Below are 19544 nucleotides of genomic sequence, written 5' to 3'. Positions count from 1 at the left end.
CTTTCAAAATATAATTACAGGTCTGAATGATTGCTAATCATAGCGGGTGAAGTTCAGATGACAGCAACAGTTGGCATTTAGGGAACCAAACCTGTATTTGGGTATTTATCCAAAGTATTAACGTGGTCAGAGTGCCCCCTCTGTGTTTTCTTAATGGAGTACAGAGCATATTATTGGCTAGCTCATTGGATGATATCAAGATGCTCAGAAGAAATGTAGGAGAGCCCACAGCACATGCTTTCAAACGAATATTACTGGATCACACTTCACACTGAATAAGATTTAAGGCAGGATTGCTACTTAAGGAACACAACTGTATTACACGTACCACACTTTCATCAGAATTTTAATCAGTTGCATTGTTGTGAAGACACCTTACGAAAATAGATGCCAATCAGAGTACTTGATTAATAGCACAGTTCATGTCACAGAGACAATGTGCTATTTCAAAAAGCCATTGAGTGCCACAAGTTGAATGTGTATTCAATTAATGTTAACACTCATCTTGAATGATCTATGAAATATTTTAAGAGATACTTGGTCAAGTAGATCAGTAGTAGTTTAATACAAATCAAGACGCTGTTCATTGTTTCTCACTTAGAGATATATTACGAAATACATTCAGCTCACTTCTCACTAATGCCAAACAAAAGATGGTAATGTGTCAGCATTCCTTAAATACGGATTCGGGGGGTCAGGAGATTTCCAAGTATATAAAAACTCAAGGGGCAAAAAGTAGAGAAGTTGAAAGAACCCAAACAACAGTTTGCACAAAACAGTCCGCTGCAGTGGCCCAGGCACAAGAGCCAGTAGCTCATCCAGTATGCACAGGACATATCCGTCCTTGAAAATTTCAAGAGAGAGATCAACGGCAACATAAGAACCATTTTGATCATTAAATCCATTATTCTGTAACACACATCCCCTTACATTTTTGTTCTCTGCTCTTAACTAGCAGTAGCTACCAAACCGGTGAAGTGAAGTAATGAAAGAATTTTTAAGAAAAGTGTCTTTTACCTGCATAAATATGAACGGGGCTATGGTTATGTGTACGGGGGGAAAGGAAAAGTAGGCAAGTTCGTTTATTTACATGTGACTTTCCACCAAGATTTACTTTACAAGTAATGGCATAAGCGTTGGCTTTGGAGACAAAATGTGCCCTGGAATCATAAATACAATGTACAAAATAACTAATTTATTTAAACGTTTTAATGTGTTTACACACATCAATGTGCAGAACTTGAAGAAATATCTCAATAGAATAAAAATGCTTTGGAGATTAAGATATGGAGAAAATAAGTAAATTGTGCTCACCCCTCTATCCACAGTAAAAACATTTTCTTTCATTCTAAAATAATACTTTGGAAATTGTGTCTCCTTTTTTCTCACATGAGAAGCTTTAAATGCTAACAACTTGCCATTCACTTTTAGAGTAGGGATCCTCATTTAATAATTATGAAAATGTATTCTATGCAGATACATGTTTCTTTAATTAAATGGTATCTAGCAGGATTTCAAATTTCAACATTAAAATAGGTTAACATTGAAAAGTAGGAGCTACTTATTTTTGGCAAAGCTTCTAAAGTCATTTTTCTAGAAATTTAAGTTTTAAGAATATTGGAACTTAAAATATTTAGCTCGCCTTTAGCAAAGCATAATTACTAATATCAAGTTTACTTTAGCAAAAACACTTCAGGTGACATAATTGAAATTGTTATTCTGAAGACTATATTTTTACTCAACATGAATGTGCAGAGTCAAAATGGCTAGCGTAGCCAGATTATATGAAACCGTTCTGTAAAACTAGACAGTAGATACCTTGTTATGACATTTTCAGAAATACATTTCTACATTGGTTTCTATACATGGTCCATATTTTTGAACTTATATTTTTAAGAATGTGAAATATTAGAAAACTCTACTTTTTTCCTCACTTCATGGGAAACAGGAAATGTTTTATTTTCATATCTATTTAGGGTGCACAATCTTGTATACCTACTGAAAGTTCAGCACAGATACGTTAGCACACACTCCTGCAGTTGAAGAACCCATTACTGACCAGTCTCACTTGGCTAGTGATGGGGATCTCTAGATCTCTGGATACTTCTTTCCATAAAAAATAAATAGCTTAGTCATGTGTTTATCAACTACTATAAGTAAAAAAAGAACGCATTTGACATTGCTACCATATTCACATATACACATGTGGCAGAGGGGGGAAGGTTGTATGTGTGAGGGTGTGTACATGCATATTTATATATACATGTTTATGTATGCATATTGCATATATTACAAATATATATGCACATATATAAGTGGCATATAATTGCAGAAACCATCTTTATGCGTGCATTCTAGTAGTATTTTATTATATGTCATTCTTTTACATTAAGAATGCATTTCCCATCCCTTATAATTGATTTGTGATCCACTGGTGGATTACAGCTAACAGCTGGGAGAATGCTGGGTTTCGGTAATGGCAGTATAAATCACATATTGGCAAAATGAAAATTCCCTTCTACTGCAACCACCACAGCGCTGTGCCCTCCTGATACCAACATGGGAGTGTGTTACTTAACTCACGTATATGTCAAGAGTAGGGCAATACAGCCAAAATGGACTTCTCTTCACTTACAGAAGAGTAATCTAAGCTCATTCAGCCAGGATTAGGTGTTATTATTCTGTAACTAAACAGAGCTGCATCTTATTTGATGGAAGGGTACTAACACTTTGGAAAGGAGATAAAGGAAAAAACGATATTGTTTTAGAAAACTGATACTGTCTAAATGTTATGTGGAACAATGGTTTATGATTAACCAAGAAAATTCTAATGACAAAAATATGTGGTAAGTAGAGACTTGTTCTTGGGAATATGTAAAATTATCGGGAAAGTACAATGTTCCCCAGGGGATATTGTTCACAAGAAAAGCAAGGTTTGGAACAGCACGTAAGAGAGGCTGTCTTCTGTGTAAGAGAATGGAGGAAAAGATATACATGCGTACGTACTTTTCCTTTATTTACAGAAAGAAACACTGAAAACAAAAAGCAACAAAAAGTATCAGCATGCTTAGGATGCGGGTCAGAATGAATCCTCTGAATATATATTTGCTCATAATTTTAACTGAAATCACATAAATGTTTCAAAAAATAAAATTATAAAAAGGCATGTAGCATATAAGGCAAGTATATTCTTATATATACTTTAGAAAATATAAAGATTGTTAGTAACAAAGATTTTAATGGAAGTTATTAGTATGAAGTCAAAGGAGTACATTTAAAACCCCAGTAATGTTACATTGTATTTGGACATAGCTCTGTGACTGTTTTTTCCTAAAGATATGTACACGTATCTTTTACTTAAAATCAATAACCTATTTCCAAAAATATACATTGCAAACATATCTTTTATTGCTTTAAATGGGAAGAATTATAAAGTATTGTAGGGAAACCCCAAACATAACTAATCCCCTACAAAACAACTTAACTATCTGTAGGAAAAGGAACATCCTATCTTGATAGGATCTAAAATGCTCAAACGCTGTTCCCTTGATCATCCAGCAGTTATCATAGTTGTTAACACACAGTTGCTTTATATGTGGTTACTTGGATTATTTGCATGCTGAATGAGAAATTAATTAGCTTATGAGACGGGAAAGCAGATAGCACACAGCGTTCAAAGACTTGTTACAAATTCAAGAAATTTTATTTCTTGAAAATAAAATTCAAGAAAACTTTCCATCACAGATGGTTTTTCATCAAGCTGGAGACATGACCCTTGAAGAAAGGCACAAGGAAGGAGGGGTAAGGGTAAGACAGTCATTGCCATTCGCAGTGCTGTGGGGAAGGTGTTTTAGGGAAACAATCATACTGAATGGAACCAAGAGAGATTTTGTGGGTCTTGGGGCTCCTGTAGAGACTGCTGGGTGGGAGAGTTCCCATAAATTCTCAGAAGTGGTTGTCCAGGAAAAAGTGGTTGCAAAATATAGATGTGCTTACACTTCAAAAATTCCTTTCTGTGGTGCTGTTCAAGACATCAGGCTGTCTTTTAACGAAAGATGTGTCATTACCTCATCACGCAGTAGGCCTCTGAAACTTTTCTTAGCACCATCCAAAGCACATGTCCTGTTTGTTTACACTCAGTGGCCCTGTGAAGATGATGTTATGTTCTAACAGTTTGGAATGTAACCCAACACTCTCCTATCACCTGTCGTTCACGATACTGAGTGTGGAAGATATAATTGTATAATTATTTCCCCTGCACCAACCTCAGCTGAACAATTAGGTAGTAAGAGATTTATAGACACTCTAAGTTAGGATATTAGGAGCCAAGAATCCTTCTATTGGGTAAACATTACCTACAGAGACATTCTATGGGATATACACGCATTTTCTAGTGCTGTGCCCTGCAAAGGTCAGTGTAACCTGATGTCACTGAACGAACCTAATCCCAAATGCCATTTTCCAACAAGCAGCATTAGGGCCCCTTGAAAGAATGGCTGATTCTGGGGGTAGGGGGGAAATGGGCAAGATGAGCTTGTGACATCTGTTCATGCCAGAGAAGCTTCAAACTAGAGGGCTCATTTCATACAGGCGTCAACATGAAGGTGGCCCAGTTAGCCAACAGTGGGACAGCTGCAGCAAAAGAGCGCTTGGTGTACTTGACTGAAGCCCGTATGTTCATAACTTTTACCGAAATAATGAGGATAGAAGAAAAGGAAAGAGAGAGGGAGGAAAACCTAGAACAGCAGCATTAACAAGACTTCGATGCCTTTCTGGTGGAGTGTAGAGTGGAAATTTGTATTAACGGACACTTTATAGTTACAGGTATCTGTGTTTCAGAAACATCAGGAAAGGGGCACCTGGGTGGCTCAGTTGGTTGAGCATCTGACTTCAGCTCAGGTCATGATCTCACAGTCCGTGAGTTCAAGTCCTGCGTCGGGCTCCGCGCTGAAAGCTCAGAGCCTGGAGCCTGCTTGGGATTCTGTGTCTCCCTCTCTCTCTGCCCCTCCCCCACTCACACTCTGTCTCTTTCTCTCGAAACTGAATAGACGTTAAAAAATAAAATTAAAAAAAGAAAGGTCAGTAAAGGTAAATGTATGAAGATGTTTCCTATCGAATTATTTGAAAAAGCCAAAAGTAGGAAGCAATTTCATTAGCTACCGATCGGAGATTCATGGCACATCCATTTGATGGACTGCTGTGTCACCACTAAACAGTGGATGTAACAGTACATGATGATGTAACCTATGAAGATATCCACAATATACTGTTTAGTGGAACGGAGAAGTTCCAGAGTGATAGAAGAGGCTTATTCCATTTGTACACAAGCTAAACCACTATGTGATTATACGAGTAAATGCACTTGCCTTAACCCGGTAAAAGTCTGGAAGCGATACAAGACCCCACCACCGAGAGTGGTCCCCGCTGGGCTTAGAAAGTGGCCGCACATGGGGGTGAGGAGGGTAGTCTGAGAAGGGATATTCACATTTCCCTTCAAACATCCTTCTGTCACGGTAAAGCTTTTTCACAAGCATGCATTGGCTTTGTGATACGTCGGTAAGAATAGAGACGATCCCTTCTGCGTACCAGTTAGACTATTAATTCGTGTGTCTCTCTCTCCCCAAGGTGCCAGGCTGCAAACAAGACTTGCCCCACAAACTACATCTGGAATGATCACCTGTGCAGGTGCCTGGCTCAGCAAGATTTTATTTTTCCTTCTAATTCTGGGGAAGGTAAGCAGAATGATGTTTTAAAGACTAACTGCCAAGGGTCTCTATTTTGGTCAACAAATATGTTAATATTAAAAGCACATGTATGGTATTAAGATCATCTTTGCTCTGAAATAAGTGACTACAAAACAGGCCACTTTCTACTTGGCAGTGGGATTATTTTGAGTTTCCTTGTAAAGGAACATACCCATGTTTGTGCACAACCCTTCAATGAAACACACGAAGACACTTTTAAATGCTTTTAATTGTTTCCCACCACACCTGGTGCTAAGTAAAGTATAGTAAAGATGTCTGACTGTATTTGTCTAGACTCTACAGATGGATCCCATGACATCTGTGGACCCAACAAGGAGCTTGATGAAGAGACGTGTCAGTGTGTCTGCAGAGGGGGGCTCCGGCCTTCCAGCTGTGGACCCCACAAAGAACTAGACAGAAACTCATGCCAGTGTGTCTGTAAAAACAAACTTTTACCCAACTCATGTGGGGCCAACAGAGAATTTGATGAAAACACGTGCCAGTGCGTATGTAAAAGAACCTGTCCAAGAAGTCAGCCCCTAAACCCTGGAAAATGTGCCTGTGAGTGTACAGAAAATTCACAGAAATGCTTCTTAAAAGGAAAGAAATTTCAACATCAAACATGCAGGTAAGAAATCTTCATAAATCGTATTCACTTGTCTTACTGAGAATAGTTTTTCTCAACCAAAAGAGCAGTTGCTTTTTAGAATGAGACCAGTTAAGTTCTGGGAGGCGAATTCTGTTATTTTCTAACCAAGGTTAAACTTCCGCTGATACCCTGTTTACTCCTGAGAAAAACAATCTGGTCTGGAACCCAAACCAGATCCAAGCTCCGAACACACGCTAATCCTTGTCCCAGAGGCTGAGGCTGTCATAGTGGTAGGGAGACAGAGGCACGGGACAGTCCCTTGACGAGCGTTTCTGGAACATCCGAACAACACTCAACTGCCCCCACCAAAAATTATGATGCCATCATAAGGCCGGACACCTGTCCTCAGTGCAGAAACGTCTATGCAACATATTCAAAGGACAGGATAGTGCCACTAATTGTAGAGTTGTATCGAGAAAGAATGACAGTTAAGCTGAATAGTGGAGTTAGAGAAATAAATCAATATATCGCTCAAGATTATTCAAGACTCATTCCTGAAACGTGGATTCTGCCCCCTTTTCCACCAAGAAAAAGAAAATGAGATCGTTGGACTCAGACCCTTCCAGGGTTGAGCTGCTTCCTCTTTAACCTGAGGGCGAGGTGGTCTGCATTTTAGCCAGATCGGCGCCTCCGGCATTTTCTTCAACCTTGCTCCGCCAGACAGGCCTTTTCTCTCCCATACTTTTGACGTCGTCAACTACTTTTCTTTCCCCTCAGTGTATGAGCGTTCCCGGACTTACATCTCATTAGCATCTTACTGGGATGCCGAGCGTATGTTAGCAGGGAAGCTCGGTCCTCTTCGAACTTGCGCCAAGACCTAGGCACTTGGCAATTGTGTTCGCCTCTTGCATCTGTCACATATTTAACCAGCTGTAACCGAGGTTACGCCCTGGCATTCCATGAGAAAGTTCTGTGGAAGGTATCCGTAGACTCCACTGCCAAATTCAGTGGACACGTCGGTGTTCGTGTAACCTGTCCTTTGTGTACTTTTTCTCGAAGCTCCCCTCTTTGTCCTGGCTGACATAACGTTTCACTCTCCTCGCTGCCCTTTCAGCTCTCAGACCGTCGGTTTGTCATCACCAACACTGGCTTCTCTTCTTCCGGCACACTCTTTAGAGATGGCAATAATGCCCTTGCAACAGACGAGCACTCACATGACTTAAAACTTAAATTGAGGGGTTGGGGGAGACTCTTGGGTGGCTACGTTGGTTAGGCGTCCGACTCTTGATCTCAGCTCCAGTCGTGATCTCATGGTTCTTAAGATCGAGTCCCATGTCAGGCTCTGTGCTGACAGCCTGGAGCCTGCCAGGGACTAGGGATTCATTCTCTCTCTCTCGCTCTCTCTCTCTTCTCTCTGAGCCTGCTAGGGATTCATTCATTCCTCTCTCTCTCTCTCTCTCTCTCTCTCACTCTCAAAATAAACAAACATGTTTAAAAAATTCAATTTCATGTATTTACAATTTCCTACCTACATCAATGTTTACTACTTTTCCCAGTAAGTAAAATTTCCATCTTTTTGATGCTCGTGAGGCTTGTGTTCCTGTTCTAATTTATGTCGCCAATGATCTGTCCACACTAACATTTTAGGTGCTGCATAAAGGAACTTCAGTGAATCTAGGTATCTCATGGATGACATTGTTTTCTTCCATTACTGTGTCAGAGTATCTTATAGGGATCTTGTGTTTCCTTTTTAGAATATCTTGAGCAACAACTGTATCCCAATTTTATCTGGGTATCTGCCTCCCAGAAGGATACTTCAAAAAGGCAGAATATTGTATATACTAAATCTTACTACAGATTATTAACCATTTTGCATAGTGAACCCTTCTAAGCGACCCTACTATACTTGGAAAGCCTGATCTTATGTTTCCATAAGACTAAACCAGCCACCACACTTGTCTACAGAATTCTTATATTAACCTAAGAAAAAGATTTCGATCTTTGTAATTCTCCTAATAGTATACGTTGTTTCATGAAGACTTTCTGTTTACTGAAACGCTGTGTTCATTTTTCTAAGGATATACTTCCAGGTGTATATGTATACATCGAAGCAAAAACATATAATATTTTGAAAATGTGGACACTCATTTCTTTTTTTTTTTTTTTTTTTTTTTTAATTTTTTTTTTCAACGTTTTTTATTTATTTTTGGGACAGAGAGAGACAGAGCACGAACGGGGGAGGGGCAGAGAGAGAGGGAGACACAGCATCGGAAACAGGCTCCAGGCTCCGAGCCATCAGCCCAGAGCCTGACGCGGGGCTCGAACTCACAGACCGCGAGATCGTGACCTGGCTGAAGTCGGACGCTTAACCGACTGCGCCACCCAGGCGCCCCTGGACACTCATTTCTTAATATGTATTCCAAAAGTGTCGGAGAGGGGCAGAGTATATATTTTTTGCCCACTGCCTTAATCATCAGTTTCCATTGATCATTGAGAATTGCATCTTTTTTTTTTCAACGTTTTTTATTTATTTTTGGGACAGAGAGAGACAGAGCATGAACGGGGGAGGGGCAGAGAGAGAGGGAGACACAGAATCGGAAACAGGCTCCAGGCTCCGAGCCATCAGCCCAGAGCCTGACGCGGGGCTCGAACTCACGGACCGCGAGATCGTGACCTGGCTGAAGTCGGACGCTTAACCGACTGCGCCACCCAGGCGCCCCGAGAATTGCATCTTTTTAGTAAAGGAATACCAGTAGTCCAACAATAATGCATTTGCACTTAGAGGAGAAAAAAAAAAGTAACACTTGAACTAGGTATGTTTTCCGGAGCACAAGAAATGACACTTCCAACTCACACGTGCAGGGTCTCTGTAGCGTGCTTTTGATCTCCCTGCCAGGCCACACTGCCTTACGCCCTGGACGCCCATCCCCTTCTTGCACTGGACATGTCTCACACCCCCCAAGCTTCTTCAAAGGCAGCTCCCGTTCACTGGAGCAATAGGGCCTTTGGAGCATCTGTCCTTACCCCACTGGAAGTCCAGGGTGGGAAGAGAGGGGGGGCCCAGGGAAGCACCGTCCCTCTCCCCCTCCCCCAGACCACCTTCTTCTCCCCTGGAGCCCAGGCGGAGAGGGACAGGGACCCCGTGGCACAGCCAGCTGCCTGCCGGGTGGAGAGAAACAAAGGGAGGGCGGGGCTCCCCACTGGGGCGCACGGTCATCCCTTCCAAGTCTGGGTTCCACACAAGCACCCAGACTCCTGGGGACTCCGCCACGCCTCTGGGCTCACACTCTATCTGCAGAACTTCAACACTCACTTTCCCAGTCTCTCTTTTATGCTCCTTTCATCCACAAAGCAGAGGACACTTCAAAAGAACCAGTGCTCACATCACCTCCCCCTCACATCTGTTCGAGCAGCAACGCTGGTTTTAGGCTTTTGCGGTCCTCCTCGGTTTTCTAATTCTCAGCCTCGAACTTCAGACAGACAGAAACCTAAGAACAGGTCTATGATCACATGAGTAACTTTGTTCTCGTTTTAAATGCAGAAAAACAACTGCGTTTGTAGCATCGTGAATCCGTTGTGTTGGTCGTCAACACAAACGCTTTCCTCTCTGTTTTCCTAGTTGTTACAGAAGACCGTGTACGAATCGACTGAAGCCTTGTGAACAAGGACTTACATTTAGTGAGGAAGTGTGTCGCTGTGTCCCTTCGTACTGGAAAAGACCACACGTGAACTAAGGCTGCGCTCTTTTCCAACTTGTCACCTGGCGATCTTGGAAGACCGTGTTGCCACGCTAGAACTGTCCGTGAACAGAGGGACCTTTGTGGGACCATGTGGACCAAGACAAGTCAGGGTTCGCTGGACTGTGTGGACAACTTTACAGAAATGGACTGGAGCTCACCTGCAAAAGACCTCTTTTCAATGACTGGTTTTCTACCAAGGACCAAACAGCTGAGGTTTTTCTCTTGTGATTTAAAAAAAAAAAAATAATAATGACTATATAATTTATTTCCACTAAAAAGATTGTTTCTGCATTCATTTTTATAGCAATAACAATTGGTAAAGCTCACTGTGATCAATATTTTTATATCATGCCAAATATGTTTAAAATAAAACGAAAGCTGTATTATAAACTGGTAAGTTCAGTCCATTACTATCTTACATGATGAGCAAAACTTGATGATATGAAAACGTGCACCTCCCCCTGCCCTTTTTCCTTTCCTCTAACCAGACGTCAGATTTTGATGACTCTGAAAAAGCGTGATTCTAGAAAACAAAGTTTCAGAGAGACAACATTTGCTATTCCATTTTATTTAAATTCATCTCAATATATTTAATAATTATAAATACTGTAGCACGTGACACTTTTGAATTTATAACCAAGCGAGTCAATACGGAACATATTATTAGTTCGTCTGCTTAGTATGTCCCCGAGATGAAAGTTATGCCGCGCACTGGGATGATTCATTCAGACTCTTCATGTGATTTAATATCCCTCAGTATGTATTAAAATGGCTTTAAAATATTTCACTCAAAAAGAATCCTTCCCGGATATTTGACTTCTTCTGACCAACTCAAACACTTTGTGTAAGCGGAAATGCTCCTATCTAGCACGTTTAAAATACACTGGAGATCATGTTTAAATGCTCTTCTGTGTTAAAAAGGAAACATTTTCGTAACACAATTGGAGTGTTTATTTCATTTAAAAAAAATTTTTTTTAATGTTTATTTTTGAGACAGAGACAGAGGGAGACACAGAATCCGAAGCAGGCTCCGGACTCTGAGCTGTCAGAACAGAGCTGACGCGGGGCTCGAACTCACGAACCGTGAGATCATGACCTGGGCCGAAGTCGGACGCTCAACTGACTCAGCCACCCAGGCGCACCATCGTTTTTAAAAAGGCATTATGCTAAAATGCTTTTCTCTAGGAACAAATATTTTGGCTACATAAATGTAACCAGATGAGTAGTTTGCATATGGACAGGATTATTTCCTGGTATGACATAGCTACAGCGATACATAAAAATAATTAGTCCTGAAAGGAGAAGAAAATTCTATAGTTATATGAAGATAAGTCTCTTAAACCTTGCAAGTTTAACGAGAACATCTTTAAATGGTGTAGGTGACTGCTCAAAATAGTAGTACTTGTGTTTTGCCATAAAATAATTTGCTTTCTTGAAAAATATTTAAACAGACTGATGCCTTAGACATGCCCTCAGTGTTTTGAGTACTGACTTCTAAAATAATGTTGTCCATAGTGTTTACAGAATTCCACTTACGTGCTGTGCATAACTTTAACATCTCATTTATAAATTAAGACTCTTCCTGTATTAGGGGAAGATGATCTTCTGAAATTCTCTCATTATACATTTATGACCATCTTCCTGTTTATTTGTGAGGACGGCTGAAGTCTTCAGGCAGAAAATACATGTGCTGTACATTCAAAGTTCCAGCCAAGGTCTAGGGTATTTTCAAACATGTGAACAGCAGAAAATGAGGATAGTAAAAATACCAAAGAAAAAATGCTTACATTTGACAAAAGCTATAGTTTTATGAAGATTTCTCCACAAGCACAAATTCAGGGATCATTTTACCAAAGGAAAAGTGGGGTAATAAATAATATCTTTCCACCTGATGAGACGGTCCCTAGTGCGTAAAATCGTCACCGTCTGTGAAATTCAGCAGAGATTCACTTCAATCATTTTTCATCGCATTTGAGCCAAGAATGTAAGCAAACAAACATTATGTAATGTTATGGCAATCTGGTTAATCGTTTTTAGTTTTGATACATTTAAAATGTATTGATTTTTTAGCTAATTTAGGGGGGAAAGTGTATTCTAGGTTTCAAATTAACCCCGAGGCCACATAAAGAATATGAGAACCTGATACAACAACCACTATCAGCTTTAAAAAAATCTCAAGTATGTGTTGACAATTAGTTTCTCAGAATATATGGCTAAGCCAAAAGAAATCACTAGACCAAAACTTAAATCATGAAGCATGCCAGAAAAATAACACTTAATTTGTCCCTGGAGATGTAATAATTTTGGTCAAAATTTAAAATAACATGAGCAGAAACAATATACTGCCAAAGATACTTGCAAACAATTTTATGTGGATGATAAAAATCTCACGTCACTAAATTATAATAATTGAGATTTTGTGGTGCCAGTTTAGACTAGAGATTTTAGAGTTCCTCAGAATGTTAGCAAGCATGATTCAACAAAACGCTGAAACAAAATTACAGTGAGAATGTAAACTGTCCAGGAGCCTCAAGATACCAGCCCAGCCAAATCTCAAGGATAATGATGAGAAAATACTGGAAGCTTGCCGGGATACTTGATACATTCAAATCCTAAAGAGTTTATACATAGAATTTTATGTCTAGAAACTAAATACTGTATTCTCAGTTTAAAAGACTAATGGGCCTGGCTGGCTCAGTCAGCAGAGCATGTGACTCTTGATCTCAGGGTTGTAAGTTCAAGCCCCATGTTGGCTGTAGAGATTATGTAAAAATAAAAAACCTTAGGAAAAAAAAAAAAAGCGGTTGTGTAACATTTAGCTTCCACATATTTTTTTGGAAGGGGGTTTTAATTTGCTAGCTGCTTGAGTGAAATCGATCCGTGATTAGACTTTCTAAAAATAACCTTTGTCTGCCACGTGCATATAACTCACACCAGAAGTTTGAGGGTGACCGTAAGCGGCATTCACTGGCCTACCCAGAATGCACTTAAACACAAGGAGAAAGGGTCACACGCTTTCCTCTCATCTCTTCCGGGGTCCCTGCTCCGATCAGGTGAGGCAGACACAGCAGGTGAGAGAGCTTATACTACAGCCTTGTATAGCTTGCTGCCCAAAGCATGCAACTCCTTGCTTGGGTAACTTCGCATGTTCCCCAACCCAGTAGGTGCTGGGCAGAGAGCCGAACAAGGGTCTGTTGCCCTCACCTTACCTTTGTGACCACACTGTCCCACCCAGATCTGAGCTTTCACTGGCAGACTTTTCAAAGGTTGTTTAGGGACTTTACCTCTTGAACCGCAAATGAGAAGGACATTAAAAAAAAAAAAAAAAAAAAAAAAAAAAGTTATTTCACTCTGCTACAGAATAGTGTTAACTGATTTTTATAGAGATGGATTCTAGAAAGTTCTAAATAAATCCAATATGGTATCTGAGGAAGGCACAGAGTACACCCAGAGAACAATCGAAGGAAGTCAGTGACATGTTTTATAACATAATTCCCAGTTTCTCTGTTCATGTTGGAAGTTTTAGTGTATATTAAGAATATTTTTCAAGTGGGGAATAATTATCTGTTAATGGGTGGAATGGCAAATGAGGACTGACGGCTTGAAGACATTTTTTTTAAACCCAAGTTTCACAAAAAAATTGCTCACAACTCATCGGCTCTAAAGAGCATACAACAATGGAAGGAGTAGGGGATCGGGAATTATGCACCAGTTTTTTAATCTTGACTTTTCTGCTGTGCCCCTGAGCAAATCACCAAAACCCTCAGAGTCTCAACTTCTTACTCTGTGGAAGGACAGAGCTGGGTGAAAATGGTGTATCAAATCTCACCTCTGAAGCTGCAAAGTTTGTACTAAACTACATGCAAAGGGGGGAAAGCACACAGAGAATGTTTTTAAGAAGTTCAAGGAAGCCCCATTCTTGAGATTAATGACCCCACAAAGAGGAAAAAAAATTTTTAATGTTTTTTAAAGTCTTCTTAAAATGTTGAGAAAGCCCTGTTCTTTGAAACCAGTGACCACATCAAGAGAACGATCATTTAAAAATGTTTTGTCTAAGAAATTATACGTGAAAACTCCTCTCCTTCTGCCTCTATTTCTTAAATGCTAACTAATTTAGACAGCCAACAGCATCGTTCTTCCTGATTTCTTACCAAAGGTGGTCACACAGGGAGACTCTGGAAAATTTCTTTCAAATGTTGCAAAGGGTAATTATCTTGAAAAAAAACAAAAAACAAGTAACTTTCCTGAAGAAGGCAGAAAGGAACACTCCCCGGGCACCGTGTGCAAACCTCAATCAGGTGCCCATACACTGTCTTTCATCGAGGCCAAGCCATTGCAGCACAGATGACTCTGAACGTTGTAGCCATCTGGAGTTCTGGTGATCGGCTCTCATCAGGTATGGGGCCCGCACCATCAGGACCCGGCATCTACATGATCTGGAAGTACACACGCTAAAACGCTCAGATGCTACCCTGGGGCTCCCCCACCAGGGCTGATGACACATCAGGCTTGAAAGACATGACTGTCCACACAGACAGCAATCACGCCTTTCATTCGATAGCCACGACGATGAAATGCCATTAAGAACTTCTTTGAAATCCATCAAATGATAACTAGCTGCCTAAGATTTGGAAATGGTCTCAACCAGAAATAATTTCATAAATACTTTTAAAAATGTTTCCTGTATATTCAACACTACTTTAGAAGACTTTCTGACCATATTTGTAGCGTGCTGTTCAAGTCGTGGGTTTTTTTCATCATTTTAAGGCAGCTATACCTATACTTAATGTTTTTAAAACTTCATCTTCCTTCTATTCAAACTTATATATTTAAATTCAGTAGGAATTTGAGATTATCATCACACTCCTTAAATAAAACTATGTGGCTGACACATTGTTTAAAAACAAGCTTTTCTAAAAAAAAAAAAAAAAAGTGGGGGGGCACCTGGGGGTCTCAGTCAGTTAAGTGTCTTACTTTGGCTCAGGTCATGATCTCACAGCTCGTGAGTTCGAGCCCCACATCAGGGTCTGTGCTGACAGCTCGGAGCCTGGATCCTGCTTCGGGTTCTGTGAATCCCTCTCTCTCTACGCCTCCGCCACTCGTGCTGTGTCTCTGTCCCTCTCAAAAGTATAAATAAACATTAAAAAAATAAAAAATAAAAATGAAAATAAGCTTTTCTTCAGCACTAGTGTCATATGGAGATGTCTTGCCACCAAGATTTCAAAAGCCTTCCTGATGTGACAAACGTGTCCTCTATTATGCCCCCTTGTTTATACTTCCGATCTCCTTTCTAGGACAGATTTTTTTTTTTCAGCCCACTGATTTGTTCCCCTTATTTCCTGCTCATCTTACCCAATGACCTGTTACCCCTGATTAGTCTTTTCCTTATTCCCGGCCTGAGGTTTGTACTACATGTTTGTGACAATCTCTGCTCAATGGAACTATCACAGGCCAGAGAAGGCACATAGGGATCAGACAGGATGTGGGGACATCAGACTCAACATTCCCAGCCTCCGATTCCAGCCCAAGCGTTGGATGGACAGACTGATATTAAAAGTAGGGGATGCTATCTTAAAATGGGTATGATGGGGACGCCTGGGTGGCTCTGTTGGTTATGCGTCCAACTCTTGATTTCAGCTCAGGTTATGATCTCAGGGTTCGTGAGATCAAGCCCTGTGTAGGTCATTGCAGAGCCTGCTTGGGATTCTGTCTCTCTACCCTTCCCCTAGTCGTGCTCTCGCTCTCTCAAAATAAATAAATTTTAATAAAACAGAGGGAAAGGGAAAGAAAAGGAGAGACAAAAAGCCAAACACACTAGTATTTTAAGAAAAAAAAAAGGGGGGGGAGAGGTCTCATGTGACCTGCTGGGACAGCGATAGAGAAAGAAAGTAGGGTGGATTCCTGACACATGCAGGAAAAATTTCTGCGATTGGGGAACAAGAATGGCTGAGGCAAAGTCACACTATCTGCTGGGCAGGTCTGGGATTATGGTGTAAACCTGAGTAAACACGACGAATACCACGATGGTGATGTGACAGTTCCACTGGGAAAAGCCTGGCGTAAGACGCAGGATCCTTGGCACCAAGGAACGTCCGTCTTGACTTGTGCACGTGGCAAAACCCTGATGCCACCTCATTCACATAACGGTGCGTAGCTTTTGATGAGGTCTTGGGGAAACAAAGAATGCCCTCATCTCTGCACTTAAAGCAGGTGTTTTTCCATGAATTTCAGAGAACTTGAGAGTCTCCTTGTGACCTTTTTTAAACAAGTTACAAGACCGTCTCGCCCTGAGTGAGAGAGGTGGACAAGCGCTGTTGCCCCTGTCATAAGTCACCTTCCAGGGCTCAGGCGAGCAAAGTCCCCTTGATCCCCACGGTGTGGGGACACACAGTGCCTGTGCTCTGGGCCATCTGCAGCCTCATTAAGCTGAAGAGATGGTGGAGGTGGGAAAGTTCTCTTCAACAAACGAGATGGTTCTGGAATTTGAGCTAGACCTGGGAGAGGTTTTTAGCGATGATAGAAATCGACCTCTCGTTCTTACAAATAGCGAATCTGCAGCCCTGAACCGTTAAAGTTCTTCTGGGGACGAGCAGCAGAGCGGCAGAGTCCCTAAGAAACCCCGGGCTGGCCACCACGAGGGGTGGCATCCCTCCCGCTTCCACAGTGACCGTCAGCGTATGTTCTGCCAAGTCCTGGGCAGCCAGGCTTTCGTCTGTTTCACGGGAAGATATCGAGGGGGGAACATTCTCTTTTTTAAAAGGCTCTTCACAAGTGCTTTTTTTCAAATCGCTGCCCTACACTAGGAGGTTTACGTGACCGAATTACTTTAACGACCACTCGCTCTCTGCCAAAGCCATCATCTCCCACAGGTGCAGCTGTGGCTCACGTGCCGAAATTCTGGAGCATTACAGCTCCTCTCCTGGACCAGGGGACAAGTGTGCTCAGAACACCGACCAAGGTCACGGTGCTCTCATCAGGAGAGGGACCAAGTTCTTAACCCCCGTGCAAAGGTGCCCCAGCCTTAAGAATGCTTAAAACAGGATTTATGGGAAAATGTTTAGATTTTTTTTTTCAATTGCCTATTTGACAGCCTTAGACCAAAGCACAAACACAACGCAGCCTGAGCAGGGTGAAAGCATCCTCTGGGCTGGATTTATAATCAGCCCCCTCCCTCCAGCCAGGAGGCACTATTCTTGGACCAAATCCGTATACCATGACCCTCTCTTCCCTTACGAAGACTAGCTTTACAAAGACTTGAGATCTGCAGGGAGAAGGCTTCCGTATCTAGACGCGCCTAATTTTTGTCAGGGGTCTGTACGAACTCAGTTCATTTGACACAACTTTGCCCCGGCCTAATCTGATCAGCTGCTGTAACAATATCATGTGGGTAGCTTGGGCAACAGAAATTTTGTTTTCTTACAGCTTTGGAAGCTGGAAGTCCCAGATCAAGGTGCCATCAATGTTGTTTCTAGAAGTTTGTGGCGAAACCTCTTCCTAACTTGAAGACAGCTGCCTTGTTTCTTTCTCACTGTGCCCGCAAGGTCTTTCCTCTGTGCATATGTGAGAGAAATGAGATCTCTGGTGTCTCTTCTTCTAAGGACACCAGCTTTATCAGATCAGAGCCCTTCTCTTACGACCTCTTTTACCCTTAATTACCATCTTAAACATTTTATCTTCAAATGCAGTAACACTGGGAGTTAGGACTTTAACATCTGAATTTGGAGGGGACACAATTCACTCCATAATAACTCCTTTTTTAAAAAAAAATGTTTATTTTTGAGAGAGACAGAGAGAGAGACAGAGCGTGAGCAGAGAAGGGGCAGAGAGAGAGAGGGAGACACAGAATCCGAAGCAGACTCCAGGCTCCGAGCTGTCGAGTACAGAGCCCAATGTGTGGCTTGAACCCACAGACCTGACCGTGAGATCATGACCTGAGCTGAAGTCTGAGCCTCCCAGGTGCCCCCTTAATAACTTCTCTTTGTGTGCGAATTTTAATTGCTAAGAAAGAGATAAGAAAGAAACAGGAATCAAACATTTTGAAACCAAAAAAGTATCTATTTCAAGGCAGAATACCCAAATAGGGTTAGATGTTGGTACATGAGAAGAATAAGCAAGACCTTCAGAGAGAATAACTAGTTCGAGAACAACAAGCTATACTTCAAACTCTACCTGAGAGAGTCTTCAAACAACAGCTCTACTGAATTGTAAGTAAAAATGATAAAATACATGTATGTTTAAGCTGGACTTTGCTGGGAACACGGGTCTTAAATTTATCTGCCTAGATAGTTGGCACATCGAGACGCCTCCTATTGTAATGAGCTTATGTTGAACTGCCTGCTGCTTTCACACGTCGCTAATATGGTTGTTAACTTGGGAAAAGGAACTCTAGAGTTAAGTGTGGCAATCTATACATGATTTTCCCAAAGTTACAAGCTCACGACCCCCCTTCGGCACTGGGATTCCATAGGTGACCAAGAAGCGAGGCCACAGTTGCTGATTTCAAAGAGAATTTCTTTAATTCCTTGACTGTTGGGCAAGACGGCCACAAATGTTCATGTGCAAATAAAGCATGATCCCTAAGTCGTTCCCATGATCTTTGGAAGTTTCAAATGCCAAATCCTTTTTAATCACAGTCAAAGTCTCCAGAAATTCAGCCTCATTTACCAATTGCAACAGAGTTCTAAGAGAGCAAAACAAGAGAATGTCAGAATTCAGCCAAGTATCAAATTTTAAAACCTTAATTCATCACCACTTGTGATGATATAAGACAGTGTCATCATGCGTTTTGGAATTCAGTCACACTTTATGGTCAAATTAGGTCCTGAGACTTTGTACTTCAAATATATCAATTCCAACTCTTTGCCTTTAGTATGTCAAAAGGCACACACAGTCTAGAGGCTCTGAAAGACCAAGATAAATATTCTAGGAATGAAGGACAGTTTTAATTTAATTTTTAAAATTAAAAAATATATACAGAAAAGGGCAACAAATGTGAAAAAAAAAAAACAACCTAAAAGCATCTAAGTATCGATGACATTAGGTTGAAAATAAACTTTGTATTCAAATTTCAACTTACGAATTTCTCCCACCCTGTTGGTATGAATTTCCTTCATTGTTAAGAAAATGCACTTCACTCATAAATCTGAGAAATTCAGTTTAAATCAGCACTTTTCAAACATTAACTATGAGTGAATTCTTACTGCATTTTTAAAAGGCATGATCTGGAAAATGTCAGAGAAATGCATAAAGTTCCTGTGCTTTAAACTGAACCAAGGAGGCAACACTATGCCCTCAACATATAACTTACTTATGAGATTAGAAATAACTATTCAACAGCTGTTGGAAAAAAAATACCCTCAGAAATAGCTATTTTGGGAATCTTCATCCATTTCTAGCAGATCTGAAATTTTTTACTCTTTCTTTCTTCAAAAGAAAAGAAATTTATAGAGATCTACTGAAATACAGAGTACC

General features: G+C 40.9%; 1 protein-coding gene across 2 annotated transcripts in view; it reads left to right on the top strand.

Annotated features, from left to right (window-relative positions):
• The window catches only part of VEGFC (vascular endothelial growth factor C), a 111291-nt gene extending 100821 nt beyond the window's left edge, over positions 1–10470 (top strand). For both annotated transcript variants that reach the window (XM_058719926.1, XM_058719927.1), the window contains exons 5-7: positions 5626–5732; positions 6039–6372; positions 9953–10470. In XM_058719926.1, coding sequence (XP_058575909.1) covers positions 5626–5732; positions 6039–6372; positions 9953–10067 — 556 coding nt within the window. In that variant the 3' untranslated portion in view covers positions 10068–10470. The remainder of the gene's footprint in view (positions 1–5625; positions 5733–6038; positions 6373–9952) is intronic.
• The last annotated feature ends 9074 nt before the right edge of the window (positions 10471–19544 follow it).

The sequence above is a fragment of the Neofelis nebulosa genome, chromosome 3, assembly GCF_028018385.1.
Source record: "Neofelis nebulosa isolate mNeoNeb1 chromosome 3, mNeoNeb1.pri, whole genome shotgun sequence".
NCBI classification, from domain to species: Eukaryota; Metazoa; Chordata; class Mammalia; order Carnivora; family Felidae; genus Neofelis; species Neofelis nebulosa.
This window is presented reverse-complemented; position numbering and strand designations above follow the sequence as displayed.